General features: G+C 41.8%; 1 protein-coding gene across 1 annotated transcript; it reads left to right on the forward strand.

Moving 5' to 3' along the window:
* Nucleotides 1-9253: 9253 nt before the first annotated feature.
* Nucleotides 9254-15219, forward strand: LOC124112805 (rRNA 2'-O-methyltransferase fibrillarin-like). Its single transcript, XM_046472948.2, has 3 exons — nt 9254-9547; nt 13792-13979; nt 14971-15219. Exons 1-3 carry the CDS (start codon nt 9511-9513, stop codon nt 15016-15018), a joined length of 273 nt encoding a protein of 90 aa, XP_046328904.1. The 5' UTR covers nt 9254-9510; the 3' UTR covers nt 15019-15219.
* Nucleotides 15220-16885: the final 1666 nt, after the last annotated feature.

Below are 16885 nucleotides of genomic sequence, written 5' to 3' on the forward strand. Positions count from 1 at the left end.
TTTTGAGGGCGCCCTGGGCGCTTATTACACCGAAATCGGTTTTTGGTTTCCTTATCATTAGTGTTTATCTCTAGCTAGTTATTTAGTTAGCTTGACGATGTCAACCAAAACTAAATATAAAATAATATAATATAATACAATAATAAATATGTTTGTTTCTTGTTTAACTCCGCATTCGGCAATATACCAGCTACACGACGGCGGTCCGTAAAAATCGAGTCTAGACCAGACAGTCCAGTGACTGACATCATGAGCATCGATCCTCGTAACTGAGATACAATGACATGCATCAACCAAGTCAGCGAGCCTGACCACCCGATCCCGATCTTACGACAAGCATGGGTTGCTGAAGACCCATTCTACCCCGGATCTTCACGGGTCGTATGTGGAAAGACTAGAGACAGGGAACTTTAATACTCGATGGTCAAAACTGATGACAGCAATATATCTATATATGCACCATGTGAACCGTAGTATTTATCCTGCAAGTACAAGTCGTTGATTGATTTAGGAAGTGTTTTCTCGATCAGCTATAAGTTATAGGATGATATGTTTTATCATTGATATCTACACACTCATGGACATTAGGAACTGCTCATCTTCACAACACACTGAAACATAGAAACTGTAAATAACGATTTTTAAATTATGGGAATTTGGTACTTTTTGGCTTATTGTGATAAAAATAATGAATGAATAAACTCATTATTACGGTATGTGTATAATGCAGGAAACGGAAAGAAATTGGTGGCTATGCCTTTGATCACAGAATACACTGACGTTATATAATATTATGCTTACATGAACAGTTCTTTTCATTTTATGAAAGTTTTAAAGTTATTAATGAAATATGTCCATGTCGTTTTCTCTTTTATGTAACGAGATGAAACGAAATATTACCAACTAGGAGAGCAAATCCGGTAACCTGTAAATCCGCCCCCCGTGCTGTCGCGCAGATGACGTGGGCTGCACGGGGCGTCTCATCCTCGTGACTCAGTGCATAATTTACATTGTCACGTTGGGTCAACGCTGACAAAAATACATTCCCATCAGAGACGCACTGTCCGTGTTGTGTAAAAATATATGACCAGGTTTCAATACTTAGTCACGAAACTTAAATCTGTTTGGGATTGTCGGTAATATTTGTGCTTGGATTTTTGAAATAACTTACCCTAAACCAGGGACCTTGGATTGGACATAATGCAAGTTTTCATAGTGTCGGTACTGGTGCTCATTGGTGAGTAGACTACACCATTGCCCTTAACAATATGGACCCGTGAAGATCCGTGTAGAGAATAGGCCTTCAGCAACCCATGCTGTAAGAGGCGACTATGCTTGTCGTAAAAGGCGACTAACGGGATGGGGTGGTCAGGCTCGCTGACTTGGTTGATGCATGTCATTGTATCCAAATTGCGTAGATTGATGCTCATGGTGTTAATCACTGGATTTTCTGTTCCAGACTCGATTATTACCAGACCGTCGTCATATAGCTGGAATATTTCTGATTGCGGCGTTAAACAACAAACAAACAAACAAACACATCTTAACAGTATGATCAGTTATGTTTGTTAGTTGTTTAACGCCGCACTCAACAATATTCAAGCTATATGACAGCGGTCTGCAAACAATCTGGAGTCTGTACCAGACAATCCAGTGATTGATATTACGACCAACGTACCACTCAATCGTGGTATACGATAATAAGTCAACCAAGTCACCTGTTCTGACCGATTCATTTAGTTCATTTCAGTTTAATTAAACATATTTTTTTTTAATGCACCTTGAATTAAGACCATGACTATTTTGCTGTTATTTAAAGATATGTTTTGAGTGAGTATGGTTTTACGCCGCTTTTAGCAATATTCCAGCAATATCACGGCGGGGGACACCAGAAATGGGCTTCACACAGTGTACCCATGTCGGGAATCGAACCCGGGTCTTCGGCATGACGATCGAATGAGATATGTTTTGACTAACATTTATGCTACATTCAATTACAGAGTTTTATTAAAAGAACCGCAATGTTATAAATAAAGTTTGCGTAAAACGTAATAAAATTAGACAACATTATACAGTAAAGTACGCCCATAACGAACACGTTTATAACGAACTGACCGATATAACGAACTTCGGTTATTACGAACTACGGTTATTACGAACTAAAATTAGTGATCCCTTTGAGTTCGTTATAACTGTAGTTTACTGTTTTGTTATTCTTCTTATTATTTTAATGGTTGATATCATTAGTATACTTATTTATGATTTATTAGGGTTAGGGTTAGGGCTAGGGTTAGTTATACAGTATATTATTACCTATATGTCTGTATATGATCGACGCCAGTCTTACATGTGACAACAAGAACTGTTAAAATTAGGACCGATGATATATTTGTTCACATGTAACAACCACGAAGGCTTACGTGCAAACAATATCACTGTAATCTAAGTCATATAATTGTTCACAATATATTCTGTATGTTCTGTAACCGAACTGCATGTTATGTCTATAAAGATGAGTGACATTCAAAAGGACTCTAGTATACTTTGATGTTTGAAGAACCAATCAATTTATTGTAGAAACATTTTTAATTGCTTACAGAAGTGATCTCCATGAGATCAAAAAAGATTTAATTAGAAATTTAATTGAGATTAAATTAAGGAGTCTAATTTATTTCAGTCAATCTGTTTTAAATCCAGTCTTATTTATCAGTCAATTGCATCAGTGAATCTGTCAATATACATATTTAATGAAAATTTCAGTCACCCTAAATATTGCCTAATTAAAGACATTGACTGTAATCAGTGTTTAAAATATCCGCCTGCCCGACAGCCCGAGACAGCTTGTTTTTGTGACGGACAGTCGCACGCCCGATGGTCGGGGTTTAAGTTTCTAAGATGGCGACTAACATTAAACCGTACTATTCTTACGTTTACCCTTTTATTACTTTTGTTAAATTTGGACTGGCAACATTTTTTCTGGTCTGGAAACTTTGCAATGTTGCCAATACGGTTGTCTGAATTCTTAGGGAATTTTTCACACTGTAATATATATAATAGCCGTTACTGGCTGACATTCCACACGTATTGTTAAGCCGACGCAGCACGTGGCAAGTCTAATCTAGGCAGTAGGAACAGCTGTCTGCGTACAGATATGCACTGTTGGCGGTTACATACAATTACCGTAGAGCTATAACTTACGCCCCGTCCCAAAATGTCAGTCCCGGCAAGTATAAGACACTTCAAACAACTTCAGTCTGGCTGCTTACTTGTCGAAAGCTCGCACTATGGAACCTTTATTCCTGATATATAATACTTACGATACGGATACACACGTGAATATTCATCTTTTTTATATATAATGTTATTCTGAAAATAATTGTAAGTTATTCCGTATAGGGTTTAAACACATTCCTAATCATTTTTAGATCTAAACATATCTTTTTTTACAGTGTATGGTTATAACATTAGTTATAACATTGTAACGATCCGATAAATATAAGTGAGTATGGTTTTACGCCGCTTTTTGCAATATTCCAGCAATATCACGGCGAGGGACACAAGAAATGGGCTTCACACATAGTACCCATGTGGGGAATCGAATCCGGGTCTTTAGCGTGACGAGCGAACGCTTGAATCACGAGGCTACCCGACCGCCCCCGACAAATCTGAAAAGGAGATCACCTGGCCGAACCTCTTTTTATAAACTTTGATCCCCACTCCACATACCCTCCCACACATATAATGAACTAAACATGTCGGAATAACGGCACAAATAACGTCTTTAAGTTTGTGTTTAGGATCTAGACACATTTGTTACTGTGTGCTTATACTTAGAGACAATGCCCCCTGCAGAACGCAACTTACAACATCAAGATATCACAAAAAAGACACTAGTTCCTTTAATGGTCGATTGAGGGGGCACGGGTGGCCCAGTCGTCTAAGGCGTCGCGATTCGCTGTGCAGAGTTGCGTCCCCTGGGCACGCCAGAAACCTGATTGTGGGTTCGAATCCCAGTCCCTCCCGATTATGTTTCTAGGTTTGTCAGCACCATACCCGTGCTCGTGGGTTTCACCGAAGTGGTAAACGTCTGAGACCTGCAGCACTTCGGGTATTCCTCCCACATTAAGCTGACACGCCGCGATATAACTGGAATACTGTTAAAAGCGGCGTTAAACCCAACTCACTCACTCACTTAATGGTCGACTGACAATTGTATCTTCGGAGGACCTGTTTTTTTGGAGTGAGTGGATGAGATGGATTCAACACCACTTAGCTCTATGCGCGGCGGTCTGCTTAATGTGAGAGGAAAGCCCGAAGTAAGAGGAAAGCCAAGACGTTTGCTTACCACATGATCAATAAATTGCAAGACCAATTTGATTGGCTTACCAAGCAATTTGTTCAATAAACCGAAAAAGTCACGCCCACTGACGGAATAATGTTTTTACTTGGCTGATAATAAAATAGGCGGGGCTTGTGATGCATTATTGCGCTGAATGTCACATATTTCCTATTGTTGTCTGACTCGTGAAGATCCGGGGTAGAATAAGTCTTCGGCAACCCATGCTTGCCGTCAAAGGCTTCATGCTTGTTGTAAGAGGCGACTAACGGGATCGGGTGGTCAGGCTCGCTGAATTGGTTGATGCATGTCATCGAATCCCAATTGCGGGGTCGATGCTCATGATGTCAATCACTGGATTGTCCAGACTCGATTATTTTACAGACCGCCGTCATATAGCTGGAATATTGCTGAGTGCGGCGTTAAACAACAACCAACCAAGTAAAAAAGCACATTTTAAAAATAAATAATAATAAGTTAATCGCACATGACACTAGTATTTATTGTTTAAATTATATTCATTACAATGATAGGTCGGCTCGCGTAAAACAGAAATCAAACCAACCAACCAACCAATCTTACCGTTCTCTACAGGTGTGTGTGTGTGTGTGTGTGTGTGTGTGTGTGTGTGTGTGTTAATGATTAAATAAGCAGAGCGGATCAGAGATACTTACAAGCGTGATCAAGGTAATATTACTGATTCCTTAAAACAATGTAGCCTCGATTTATTTGATTAAATTGTCTATTTGTCTTTCTCAGTCCTGATTGGTCTCGTCACACTGAGCACATCACGTGACAACGACACGTACCGGTCACGTCGGGTGAGATCACGCCGACGACGTACGTACGAAGAGCGATCCCGAGAGTGGCGGAGTCGCACGCGCAGCAAAGCGCGCAAGTCACGTCGTGCCGAGGGGAGAAGAGCCACGACTTAGACGGCCTTGACCTTGATGCCTGAAATGTGGGTCATTTGGGAACATTCGTCACAAACGATTGTGGTGGGAAATACCTCTAACACTGAGACGACGGGAAAACTTGGGACGTAAATGTCTATCATAGAATGTGTCCTGTTTTAAAACATGTGGGCATGTACGTACATACTAACTGGATACTGAAAGCTGACGGGTATCCGTTGATGTATGTGACAAATGTTATCCTGACTCTTTCATATGCGTTTTCTTCACGAATTCTTACTCTACGAAACTGAGACAATATGCTTTACGACCCGTGAAGATCCGGGGTAGAACAGGTCTTCAGCAACCCATGCTTGCTGTAAAAGGCAACTAACTATGCTTGTCGCTGGGGGCGACTAACGGAATCGGGTGGTCAGGCTCGGTTTTGGTTGATGCATGTCATCGTGTCCCAATTATTTGGATCGATGCTCATGATGTCAATCACTGGATTTTCTTGTCCAGACTCGATTTTTTACAGACTGCCGTCATTTGCTGGAATATTGCTGAGTGCGACGTTAAACAACAAACAAACAAACAATATGCCTTACGTTATCGTCTTTACCAAAGGATTAAAGGAATATATCGAGCGACATCCAAAGGATGACAGGCCTCAGGCAACATGTGACTTTTAACAGAGGAATACTCTGTGAACACCCATCTAACTACTACACTTTGATTGAACGTATCTCGCCTTTGTGTAAAAAATCCTACACGATGCTAAAAATACTACAATAATTTAAGCCTCGTTTTGCATTACGCATCCCTGAATGGTTACCTGAAAGACAGTATTGCAAATGTCTGCACAGGCATACCTTTACCGAAAGAGAATATATGTGCTTGCCATTGCCGGGTGGCCAGTCTTACCGTGATGAATGATTGGGTTGAATGCGGTCATACCCCGACAGCATGGATCTTCTGTTAAATAGCAATCACTGGTTCGTCTGGTCCAGAGTCGATTGTTTACAGGCTGTCGCCCTAAAGCTGGGATATTGATGGGCTGCGTTAAATAGCCTAATAGTTGAAGAGTTTGTCACGTCGGAGACCCGGGTTCGAATACCTACACGGATACAATCTGCGAAGCCTATTTTTGGTGTCCCCATTGTGATGTACCTGAAATAATGCTAAAGTCGGTGGAAATCCTACTCACTCTCTCATATCAACCAATTTCCGACAAATAGGACCACAGAGACGTGAGTATTGGCTGGGGGGTCACGGGTGGCCCAGACGTCTAAGGCGCCGCGATTCGCTGTGCAGAGTTGCGTCCCTTGGGCACGCCAGAAACCTATGATTGTGGGTTCGAATCCCGGTTCGCCCCGATTATGTTTCTAGGTTTGTCAGCACCATACCCGTGCTCGTGGGTTTCACCGAAACGGTAAACGTCTGAGTGCTTCATCACTTCGGGCTTCCCTCCCACATTAAGCTGACACGCCGTGATATAACTTGAATACTGTTAAAAGCGGCGTTAAACCCAACTCACACGCTCACTCACTTACGCTATAAGGTATAGCTGCCATATTGCTGACTATAGATCTATGTTATATAGCCGTAATATTGCTAACTGTATATCTATGCGATATAGCTGCCTTATTACTGGCTGTAGACCAATGCGACATAGGTATGATGTTATCCGATGTTATATCGTTTCTCTATTACCTACGATGTCAAACATATCGGGGTTAATTAAGATCGTATGTGCCCTAGGGTCATATCACGTCACGAGACAACAGTGTATTGACGTCATTCGAATCTTCTTGCGGCGTTAGGTCGGAATGACGTCACACAAGACAACGTCATAGTTGAAGATTGTATGAATATAATATAACACTTTTTATAACCATTTTTCGGACGCACTTGTACATACATTTCTGAAATATAGTGACATCTACGTTCACTATATGTAAATAAAGATTTCAATACAAATATTGTCTGTTCTGTGATTAATATCGACTACACCAGTGTCTTAATGATCACATATCCACCCATCTTATATTTCATTCACTGAGAGGCTATAACTTCTCTGAAAATAACATTTTGATCATTTTATTAAATTCCTAAAAGTAATTTACCGTGTAGAGTTGCGTCTTTTAGGCGAGCCACAACCCTGTAAGGTGGGATCGAACCTCGGTCCGCAGGGGTGCGCATCCCCCTTTTTCAGAACCCTTAAACGTTAACTGCGCACACGCTCTTGGGTATAATGTGTACAAAAAGTCAATTTAATAAAATAAATCGAGGCTCAGTTATTATACGGAATCAGTAATATTACCTTGATCGCGCTTGTAAGTATCTCAGATCCGCTCTGATCTGATTTTGACCTTTGGACTTTCAGCGGCATACCCGTAAATGCAGGTGTGCACACTGTGGACGCAAAAAGTGAGTGAGTGAGTTGGGTTTAATGCCGCTTTTAACAGTATTCCAGTTATATCGCGGCGTGTCATCTTAATGTGGGAGGAAAACCCCAAGTGATGCATGTCTCAGTCGTTTACCACTTCGGTGAAACCCACGAGCACGGGTATGGTACTGACAAACCTAGAAACATAATTGGGGTGAACCGGGATTCGAACTCACAATCATAGGTTTCTGGCGTGTCCAGGGGACGCAACTCTTTACAGCGAATCGCGGCGCCTTAGACGACTGGGCCACCCATGCCCCCGTGGACGCAAAGTGGCCACACGGGTTTTAACGTTTATGCCGCCGAAAATATAAACGAAATTAAGTCAATTAATACAAATAAATAACAACAACAATAATATTTACTTCCCTTGATGGGTAACACGTGTGAAGCCAATCTCGTAAACCTGCTGGAATATTGCGGTTCAGATTCTATTACTTACAGTTTTCCGTAAAGTGATCGTCATATTGTGGATAAGGGCGTTTAACATCACTCGTTCACTCATCAACTCACCAACAGGAAAAGTTCAAACTTAAAGTTACAATGTTCATTTGCCTGGCAATTTGCATTTTTCTTTCTTGCGCTTGCATCCTTTTGATTTTGAAGGAAATCAGCTTGGGTGAAAAACTCGCTCACGTCCAAATACAACAACATATCTACGTCATAGCGTTCGACAACTACGGTGGAGGGACCGTATCACCGAGTGAGATTGATAATATATCAATCGAGGTATTTAAGGGATCCAAACTCACGGCCAGAGGAGCCGGGGAGGTAAGGGACGCAACTCTGCACACTGTCTTAGATTACTGGGCGACCCGTACCCCCTGCAGGGAGTGAGTGACTACTATTTTACCCCGTAGTGTAGTCTGTCACAGTGGCCTGCATGGTAACCGAGCCTGTTTGTTTGTTTGTTTGTTTGTTGTTTAACGCCGCACTCAGCCATATGACGACGGTGATCCACATCATGACCATCGATCCACGCAATTGAGATACGATGACATGCATCCATCAAGTCAGCGAGCCTGACCACCCGATCCCATTAGTCGCCTCTCACGACAAGCATAGTCGCCTTTTATGGCAAGTATGGGTTGCTGAAGACCTTACTGTAACTCGCTCACACAGACCAGGTCACTCTGTAAAATGATAATAGTTGGTTTCTAATGCTGTGGGAAGATGTGTCATTTATACAATTGTCATAAGACCACTGATATGTCATCAGTAAAGAACGCCATGTTGAAAAACGCTCTCTAGAAACCTCAATTATGGTGTTACTGAGATACGTGTTTACATTCTGTACAAAGCCTCACAGCAAATGACAAACATAATTATGTTTGACAAAATATGAACGAGTTTCACAATGACTTAATAAAATTTTACCGAACAAATATTTGTCGCAGTATACTTCTCTTTAGATGCTCCCGCCCCGCGCTTCTGTAAACAAGCAGTAAACACAAACAAACAACAAAAGCAAGCACAGCCAAACCAAACTGAAAGCGTCAAACGGAATAGAAATACACAATAGGGGCAGAAGCCTCTGTCTGACATGCCCATACCGAGGATATGTATCAGAATGTATCATCAGACGCGTTAACCGCCCAGGTGCTGTATATCCCATCAGGGGGGCCAGTGTTTTGGGATAGACGCGCCAGGGTGTCCACCATCACACAGTGACCACTGCGGTCAAGCGTTCTGACGCCGTGACATGGACAAAAACCTCAGCTCCCGGAGCGGAGCTCAGTTGGAGGAAATGCATCGTTTGATCAGTGTAATTATGGGTGTATAATTTGTATAAAGGAGAAAAATATTTGTCTGAGAGTCATTCTACTGCAATCATGGATAAAAACATCGTGGGTTTCGTTGCTCTTCTGGGTAAGTGTTTTTCAGCCGTTGTAGGCCATGTTTTTATAACGACTCATTATGCCAGAACTGTTTTGTGACGCTGCTTCTGAATGAAATGCGCATACAGTTTATGTTGCTGTCGCGGTGACCCAGAAGTCGAGTTGACCCAGAAGTCGAGTTGACCGACTCCCCGAGCCAAGTTGATTGTGAATGGAAACATGTTTGCTAACTATTCGGCAGGGTGGATAATACTTGACTTAGATATAATCATCTTGCTTGGCGTCGTTCTGTATGTTCTGAAAGGTAAGCGCGATGTTTATATACTTATATGGTGTAAAGTAAATAACATCAAAGAGCATCTCATTCAATACAATAAGACTTGTCGTAGTCTGCCCCAGTAACACAACGGTTCTCAGAGTAAGATGGCGAAGATAATTAGAAAATATATAATAAAAAGGGAACAGTTTCAACTCATTTTGCAAACACATAACGGAGATTTTTTTTTTGTTGGTCAAGTTACATGTTTATCAAGCAAGATCAAGCAAGATGGTGCATGTTGTTACCCTGCCTGGCGCTCGGCATTAAGGGTTGGTTTGGTTGGTTTGATGTTTTACGCCGCACTCAGCAATATTCCAGCTATATGACGGCGATCTGTAAATAATCGAGTCTTGACCAGACAAACCAGTGATTAATGTCATGAGCATCGATCCACGCACTTGGGATCGATGACATGCATCAACCAAGTCAGCGAGCCTGACCACCCGATCCCGTTAGTCGCCTCTTACGACAAGCATAGTCGCCTTTTACGGCAAGCATGTCGGCATTAAAGGGTTAAAACAAGGACTGTCGACTCGGAGTCGGTATACTGTGTCTGAGTGGGGTGTTTATGTTGAACTGTGGCATGGTATCTCAGTGGGCTTGCAGTATAAAATCGGCGTTAGTCTGGACTAGTACAAGTAGACACACATTTTTATTTATAATATGATTCATGGAACCAAATTTTGGTATTGGGTTACGAGGATATTCCCCTACTTAAAACACATCCCTACTTTTACACTTTGACAAAACAGTATCTTGTACAATATATTTGAAAAATAAACACGAAATCTTTATCGACTGTATTTATACTGCGTGAGTCGCCCTTGCGTGATGCACGAGGAATACGTTCTCTGCTGCTGTTGCACGTGCACCGATCTCCGTCGCGTGCTGATATTTACAATGCATGGAACACGCTCTTCGTAGAGCCCTGAACTAGTATTGTATCAATCGCTTGCGCGTTGAAAAGACATGCAAATAGGTCATTTTAGCAATTTATTTGTTTCGTGTTTGTTGTTTAACGCCGCACTCAGCAATATTCCAGTGATTGACATCATGAGCATCGATCCACGCAAATTGAATACGATGACATGCATTAACTACGTCAGCGAGCCTGACCACCCGATCCTTTTAGTCGCCTCTTACGACAAGCACAGTCGTCTTTTACGACAAGAATGTGTTGCTGAAGACCTATTCTTCCCTGGATTTTCAGGAGTCTTTTAGCAAATTAAGAGCCCCGAACAAAGATATTATATGTATACCTGAATATGTTTCTCGTCAAAGATTTACCTAATCTCTATATACTAGTATTTACATTGTTAAAAGCACCCTGCTGTAACCCAACACTGTACATATTTGTTAAGCGTTTAAGGATTATGCAAATATTTGAAAATATTTAATAGTTATTTTCACACCTTGCTGCTTTGTGTCACCGTAGTTGAGGTCAAACAATTAGACGTCATAACATCAAACGATGCGCGTTCGTGCCCCGCTGTCGACACATATTTCCGACAAAATTTGAAATCATTCACGTCTTAAAACATACAAAAATAGTTCCGTCTATTCTAAGTGTAGATTAATTGACATGTTGAAAAATAAAGGAGCTTTTAAACAATAAAATGACATCACAGATGTGTTTCAATAATATTTCAAGGTTTCACCAAATATATAACATTTTAAGTGCGCTTCTTTCATTGTCCTTTGTGTAACTGTTAAACTACAGGGTATAATACAATCACGCTGTGAAGCTTAGTGAATAATCTTTTCGGTGTTTGCTGTCATTGTGCATTAGGACATGACTGTCCTACGACTAAAGAACCATGAAATGTGATTCTGTTACATATATATAGCAATTTTACTCATACATTCATTGATTATAGTTAACATTTTGAAATTACCAAAAAAAATCATTTATTATTTTCGACAACCTGTATTGAATTTTGGCCAAGTATGTTGTTTAACAAGTGAAATATAAGGCTCAGGGTAGTGCAAGACCAGCCGGTCCCCCGGGCAGCTCAACCAATATCAAACCTGATAATGACCCTAGGATATGATACGAGATAGATGCACAATGCTGTAGTGAGTGAGTGAGTATGGTTTTACGCCGCTTTTAGCAATATTCCAGCAATATCACGGCGGGGGACACCAGAAATGGGCTTCACACATTGTACCCATTTCGGGAATCGAACCCGGGTCTTCGGCGTGACGAGCGAACGCTTTAACCACTAGGCTACCCGACCGCCCCAATGCTGTAGTGAGGGATGAAGACACACTGTCATTTAGAAAGTGGTCAAATGTAACAAATGTTAAATTTGGGACAACACTTAGTAAAAGTGTAGATTCTCGTACTTTGGGGGGTTGAATCCCCTCCTGGATTCGAAGAAATGGGCTTCACACATTGTACCCATGTGGGAAATCGAACCCGTGTCTTCGGCTTCACGAGCGAACACTTTAACCACTAGGCTATCCCACATCTCCAATGCTATAGCTATGTTTTTTTAAAAAACATTAAGCGCTTTTTTGAAGCATGGCCAGTAACTTCAACCCCCGTTCAATGTTCAATGACCCTCGACCTTCGGTAATTAAAAGAAAACAAACTATATTTCAATTTATTAATGGTCATGTGAAATAAGGTGAAATTATGCCTGTCAAAGAAGTTATGTGATATTATTGCTATCTCGAACTAATCTCTGAGCACATGAAATATATATTTAGATAAATTATGAACAATCTTAGGTTGTTCATCTTGTAACAGGGGGCGGTCGGGTAGCCTAGTGGTTAAAGCGTTCGATCGTCACGCCGAAGACCCGGGTTCGATTCCCGACATGGGTACAATGTGTGAAGCCCATTACTGGTGTCCCCCGCCGTGATATTGCTGGAATATTGCTAAAAGCGGCGTAAAACCATACTCACTCACTCATCTTGTAATAAGTTTATAAACTGCAGCACACTTTGAAATGTACATATATTCAGACACATCATAAGAACATGGTATTCATCTTCAAATTCATAATAAGAAAAAAGAGAAATTAAACATGGATATAAGATGTATTTATTGTACCTATCCTGGCTATTTCGGTGATTGGTGTACAAGGTCAATAAACAGGCGCATCAACTGCAACACAAGGACCTAGCCATGTGTCATAAAGTGAGTGCCCGTGAAGATCCGGGGTAGAATAGGTCTTCAGCAACCCATGCTTGCCGTAAAAGGCGACTATGCTTGTCGTAAAAGGCGACTAACGGGATCGGGTGGTCAGGCTCGCTGACTTGGTTGATGCATGTCATCGATCCCAATTGCGTGGATCGATGCTCATGATATTAAATACTGGATTGTATGGTCCAGACTCGATTATTTACAGACCGCCGTCATATAGCTGGAATATTGCTGATTGCGGCGTTAAACAACCAGCCAACCAACCAACCAACCAACCATAAAGTGAGTGAGTGAGTTGGGTTTAACGCCGCTTTTAAAAGTATTCTAGTTAAATCGCGGCGTGTGTCATAAAGACATGAGGTGAGGTGAAATGAGGTTTAACGTCGCGTCCAAGATTGTTGCACTTATATAGCGACGTACATGCATGCGTGTGTGGCTGTTTGTACTAGTCAGGACTGATGCCGATTTATAGTTCAAGCCCACTGAGATACCATGTCGCAGTTTAACATGAATACCCCACTCAGACACAGTATACTGACTCCGAGCCGACCAGTCCTTGTTTAAGGCCCTAAATGCCGAGCGCCAGACAGGCTAACAACAAGTACCATCTTTAACGTCTTTTGGTATGACGCGACCGGGGATCGAACCCCAGACCTTCCGCTCTCCGGACGGACGCTCTACCACTAGACCACGGAAGCGATCCATAAAGAAAAGAAACAATGGCATAAATACTTTCTTGTGTTGGTAGCACGTTATGCTTTGTTGTCTGAGTGTCTGAGGCGAGTTGTTCTCATCTGTTTCCTAGCGTGTTTCCTGGTGGCGGTGTCCGCCTTTGATCCCCTCTCCATGAACAACCTCGGACTCCTCGGGAACGACCGTAACTTCAACAGTGGGAGGGGGCGAGGACGTGGACGTGGTAACTGGAACAACAACGGCATCGGAAACGGCAGAAACACCGGGAGAGGACGGGGACGGGGAAGAGGAAGAGGCAGGGTGAGTGGTATGCGTGCGTGCGTGCGTGCGTGCGTGCGTGCGTGCGTATGTGCTTGTATGTGCGTGTGTGTGTGCGTTTGGGGAAGAGGACAATTTGGCCATACCCACCTGTTAAAAACCACCCACCTGTTAAAAACCAGCAACTTACCGACCCCATCTTCATCCCGTCACAGGGGCGGTGGGGTAGCCTAGTGGTTAAAGCGTTCGCTCGTCACGCCGAAGACCCGGGTTCAATTCCCCACATGGGTACAATGTGTGAAGCCCATTTTCCTGTGTCCCCCGGCGTGATATTGCTGGAATCTTGCTAAAAGCGGCCAAAACCATACTCACTCACCCACTCACTCATCCCGTCCCAACAATTATTCCGTCCCAAAAACAGCAACTTGCCTATCTCATCCCCCCCCCCCCCCCCCCGAAAAAACCCCCAAAAACACAATTCGCTCGCAATTCGGTGAACATACACTTACCTCTGGACCCATTTACAAGGTTTTCGCGAACTAAAATTACCTGCCCTTGATTTAGTTTAGCCAATTTGATTGGCTACGCTACTACGTCTAACGTACCAATCAGAATACGAGTTACAACCCAGCCTCGATGTTGGGCTGGCGCTATTAACATCATAGCGGACAGTCCCATTGTTTACCATAGAGAAATTAACTCTGAAAAACTGACTGACACGCACAAGAAAGCCCTCAAAAATCCTTTTGAAGGAAAGGATGGCTTTGGTGTCTAGGTAATGTGAGTTCACCCCCTCCACCCTCACCCCAAACCCCCCTCCTTACCCAGTTTCGTTTTCCTTAACTCGACGTTTGATTGGTCGATGAAATGTCAATGAAAATGAAGGGCAGGTAATTTAAGATGGCGTAAACCTTGTGAATGGGTCCAGGGGTTAGTGTATAGGTTGTGAGTCCCTGAGATGTAGAGGATGAATGTACCCCCTGGGCCAGAACCTCACCCAATACAAGTGATCACCTGTGATTGTGTGTTTCAGAACCAGGACCTGAAAGAGCATCTGTCGCTGCTTCTTCCAGGGAGATAACTCCTCCACCCCATCCGCATTTAACCTTCTGATCTATATTACCTATCCCGTGACATATATGACGTCACAGTCTCTTTTTCTTCAAGTTATTGTTAAAGATATATCCGCACGTTGCCTCTGATGCGAACTATATATTTGTTAAAACCAAAATATAAAATATAAAAGAAATATTTTTTAGCAATAAAACAGTATATGAAATGAGGATTGTTTTGTTTCTTTCTTACATCTCAGTCTCAATACTTTCACATAGTCATGTTCTATTCATGTTCTATTCATAAAGAATCAATGTGTTTGAATAGGTTGAGCAGAATGATTAGCAGACAGAGGCTTATACTGAGGGCCAGGCCCTGTACCACACTGTATTAAGACTACAGGGGCGAAACTATCATTGTAGCAGAAAGGCAATTGCTTACACCTTTAACAAAGCACAGACCTGTGAACATCCAGGGTAGAAAAGGTCTTCAGGAACCCATGCTTGCCGTAAAAGGCGACTAACGGGATCGGGTGGTCAGTCTCAGGTGCAATGGCCTGCAATTGGTTGATGCATGTCATCAGTCCCAATTGTGTGGATCGATACTTTAGATGTCAATCACTGGATTGTCTTGTCCAGACTCGATTTCTTACAGACCGCCGTCATATAGCTGGAACATTGCTGAGTGCGGCGTTAAACAACAACCAACCAAGTAAAAAAGCACATTTTAAAAATAAATAATAATAAGTTAATCGCAATTTACTATCTACGCAGTAAATCATTAATTCAAACTGTACACGGTCGAACATGACACTAGTATTTATTGTTTAAATTATATTCATTACAATGATAGGTCGGCTCGCGTAAAAAATGAAAAATAAATAACCATCACATACTTCGAATGAGATATAAAAACACACAAAAGTAATATATTCGATTCGTTTTAATGTTCAACTTTCAATTGTCATCACAGATGATTCTTGAATGAAAGTCGAATATATGTTGGTGAAACACGTATATATATATCTATATATATATATCTATATATGTATGCAGGAAATATCGTTTAAAAGCATCCAAAATAATTTTGGTGGGAAGGGGTGGACACAAAGACCGCTTGTGAGATCGTGAAATTGGTATTGCTTGCAATTAAGATTAGCCAAGTTGCCACTATTTAAAATGATGTGCGTTACGACATCGTAGCACTACGATCGGTTTGTGGAACGTGATCCTACAGGATAGGTGTTCGTGTACATTTTCACAATAGTTCAGCGTGAAGGAGTTTAATCCTCTTGGTCCCCCACTTTTCACACCCCGTCAGTGCAACGGGACCATATATGTTCCCGTAAAAATGTCACATTTCAACTGAGAATTGAGATGTCCAACACTGTCTGCGTATATCAAAATTAAAACCATCATCACCCTGATCATCTCAGCTTTAACATCGTGTAACTCATATTTTATACAGTGCTACGGACTGCGAGATATGGTGAGATTAGTAAAGTGGTTACCGCGCTTCTCGACCTTTCTCTGCCATTTTGAACTTCATGCGAATGACGGCGAAGTTTGATTATAAATGCACCCATGTCGCATGCATTTTACTATCAGACAGCCAATTTGAAAAAGAAATCTGATCAGACTGGTCAAAAAGATTAACTTTTCCATTTTGTATAGTTATTGGCGTTAAATTATTGACGTTTAGGCTGCAACAGAAGATTGTTGATCAAGTATTGCGTATCTTTATCGACTGTGTGTCACAGCGATTTAGCACTGCGCTAGAGACGAAACGACTGAGCAGATTGTCGTTCTGTTTATAATGCTCATTAACTGAAAGTATCCAAATCTAAGATATGGAAAGACAGCTATGGTCGTTAGTGATCAACACTGCATGTTCAT

This window comes from Haliotis rufescens, unplaced genomic scaffold (assembly GCF_023055435.1).
Source record: "Haliotis rufescens isolate VD_foot unplaced genomic scaffold, xgHalRufe1.0.p SCAF_58, whole genome shotgun sequence".
NCBI classification, from domain to species: domain Eukaryota; kingdom Metazoa; phylum Mollusca; class Gastropoda; order Lepetellida; family Haliotidae; genus Haliotis; species Haliotis rufescens.

Bases quoted from the DNA above. Each gene is read 5' to 3' on its own strand.
- LOC124112805 (XM_046472948.2), top strand. From the start codon at position 9,511: ATGGATAAAAACATCGTGGGTTTCGTTGCTCTTCTGG. The intron at 9,548-13,791 runs GTAAGTGTTTTT...TCTGTTTCCTAG, and splicing joins GGGTTTCGTTGCTCTTCTGG to CGTGTTTCCTGGTGGCGGTG. The intron at 13,980-14,970 runs GTGAGTGGTATG...TGTGTGTTTCAG, and splicing joins GGGGAAGAGGAAGAGGCAGG to AACCAGGACCTGAAAGAGCA.